Genomic DNA, 1703 nt, shown 5'->3' on the forward strand with positions numbered 1-1703 from the left:
GGGAAGGCGGGCGCCGGGACGTGCTGGAGCCGCCTGTCATGTTGGTGGAGCTGCTCTTCCAGGCTGCCTGTGTGTCCCTGTTCCTCTCCAGCGGCCAGGGCAGGGTGTATCCCGCGAGGAAGAAGCCGGCCAGCTTTGCCGTGGAGAGGTAGCTGGATTCCCTCCTTTTCCTTCTCCCTCTTCCAGCTACACCTGGGATGGGCAGCCCGCCGGGCTCCGGCTATCCCTGCCTCCCGCTGCAGGAGGGCTTGGCCGGAGGGCTGGCACCCCACAATTCCCTCCCTCTTCGTGGGTCCAGGGGAGCGTGACACTGCTCCCCGCATCCCCGTGCTTCTCCCCTCATCCCTGTCTTGCTCCCCGTATCCCTGTCCAGCCGGGGGGCGCTTCTCCCGTCACCACGTGCTGGGATGTTCAGGACGGCTGGGAAGTGGTTGTCCCCTCTCCGTCCCACCTTATCCTACCTTCCTCTGATCCGTGCCACGCTCTGCTTCCCGGTGCATGGGCACATCCTGACCGCTCCAGTTGTCCCCTTGTCCTCACATTCCTGGGACCTTTGCTCCGTGCAGGGGGCTCAGGACAGGGTGGCCTCAGGCTCTGGTGTCCCACAGGCGCCGCGTGGGGCCCCACGTCTGCTTCCCAGGCTCCGGCAGCGGATGTTGTCCTGGCTGGATGCTGTCTCCGGGCAGCGGGAAGTGCACCCTGCGTGAGTACAGGGATCTGGGGGGCTTGTGGGGGTCCTGTTCCCATTCCCAGAGCTCCTGTTCCCATTCCCACAGCGCTCTGCTCCTTCGGCTGCGGTGGTGGTTCCTGCATCGCTCCCAACCTCTGCATGTGCCCGGATGGAGAGCAGGGAATCACCTGCCCAGGTACTGACAGAAGCGGCTATGCCGGATGCCCTTCCCTCTTCACACCATGAATCCCAAGGGATGGAGATGGCCATGAACACATGGGCACCGTGCCCAACCCTCTGCCCTCTCCATGCTACAAATCCCAGCAGATGGAGGTGACCGTGGCTCCTTGTCACTCCTCCCTGGCACTGTCCCCATCCCTGGGGAATCCATGAAGAGGGATGGGAAGCGGGTGGTCCTGGGGTGGCACGGGTACCCCGTGGATGCCATGTCCATGTTCTAGAACCGCCAGGGACTTGCGGAGAGTACGGCTGTGACCTGTCCTGTAACCATGGCGGCTGCCAGGAGGTCGCCCGCGTGTGTCCCGTTGGCTTCTCCATGGCCGAGACGGCCAACGGCGTCCGCTGCACCGGTGAGTGGGAGTGGTGTATCCTGACAGCTATGGGGAGTGGGAGTGGTATATCCTGATGGCTGTGGGGAGTGGGAGTGGTATATCCTGATGGCTGTGGGGAGTGGGAGTGGTGTATCCTGATGGTTATGGGGAGTGGGAGTGGTGTATCCACTCCCTGATGGGAGTGGGCATCCCCGTGGTGCCCACACCCCAAATCTGACCATTCCCCATGTCCCCCTAGATATCGATGAGTGCCAGAGCGCGGCCTGTGAGGGGACGTGCGTGAACACGGAGGGAGGCTTTGCCTGCGAGTGCGGAGCTGGCCGGGAGCTCTCTGCTGACCGCCGCAGCTGCCGGGGTGCGTGGGGTCCCAGGGGGGGCGGCTGGGGTTCCCGAGGGATCCTGACCCTCATCCCAACCCCCAGACACGGATGAATGCCAGGCCACGCCGTGCCAGCAACGCT

The 1703-nt window shown here is 64.2% G+C and overlaps 1 protein-coding gene across 1 annotated transcript in view; it reads left to right on the forward strand.

The window, feature by feature from the left end:
• VWCE (von Willebrand factor C and EGF domains) overlaps positions 1-1703 on the forward strand; it is a 6067-nt gene that overhangs the window by 197 nt on the left and 4167 nt on the right. The window contains 6 exon segments of the mRNA XM_031061519.1: positions 1-148; positions 609-703; positions 777-866; positions 1132-1260; positions 1481-1597; positions 1665-1700. The exon segment at positions 1-148 is cut by the window's left edge and continues 14 nt beyond it. Coding sequence (XP_030917379.1) covers positions 1-148; positions 609-703; positions 777-866; positions 1132-1260; positions 1481-1597; positions 1665-1700 — 615 coding nt within the window.

This window comes from Geospiza fortis, unplaced genomic scaffold, assembly GCF_000277835.1.
Source record: "Geospiza fortis unplaced genomic scaffold, GeoFor_1.0 scaffold450, whole genome shotgun sequence".
NCBI lineage: Eukaryota > Metazoa > Chordata > Aves > Passeriformes > Thraupidae > Geospiza > Geospiza fortis.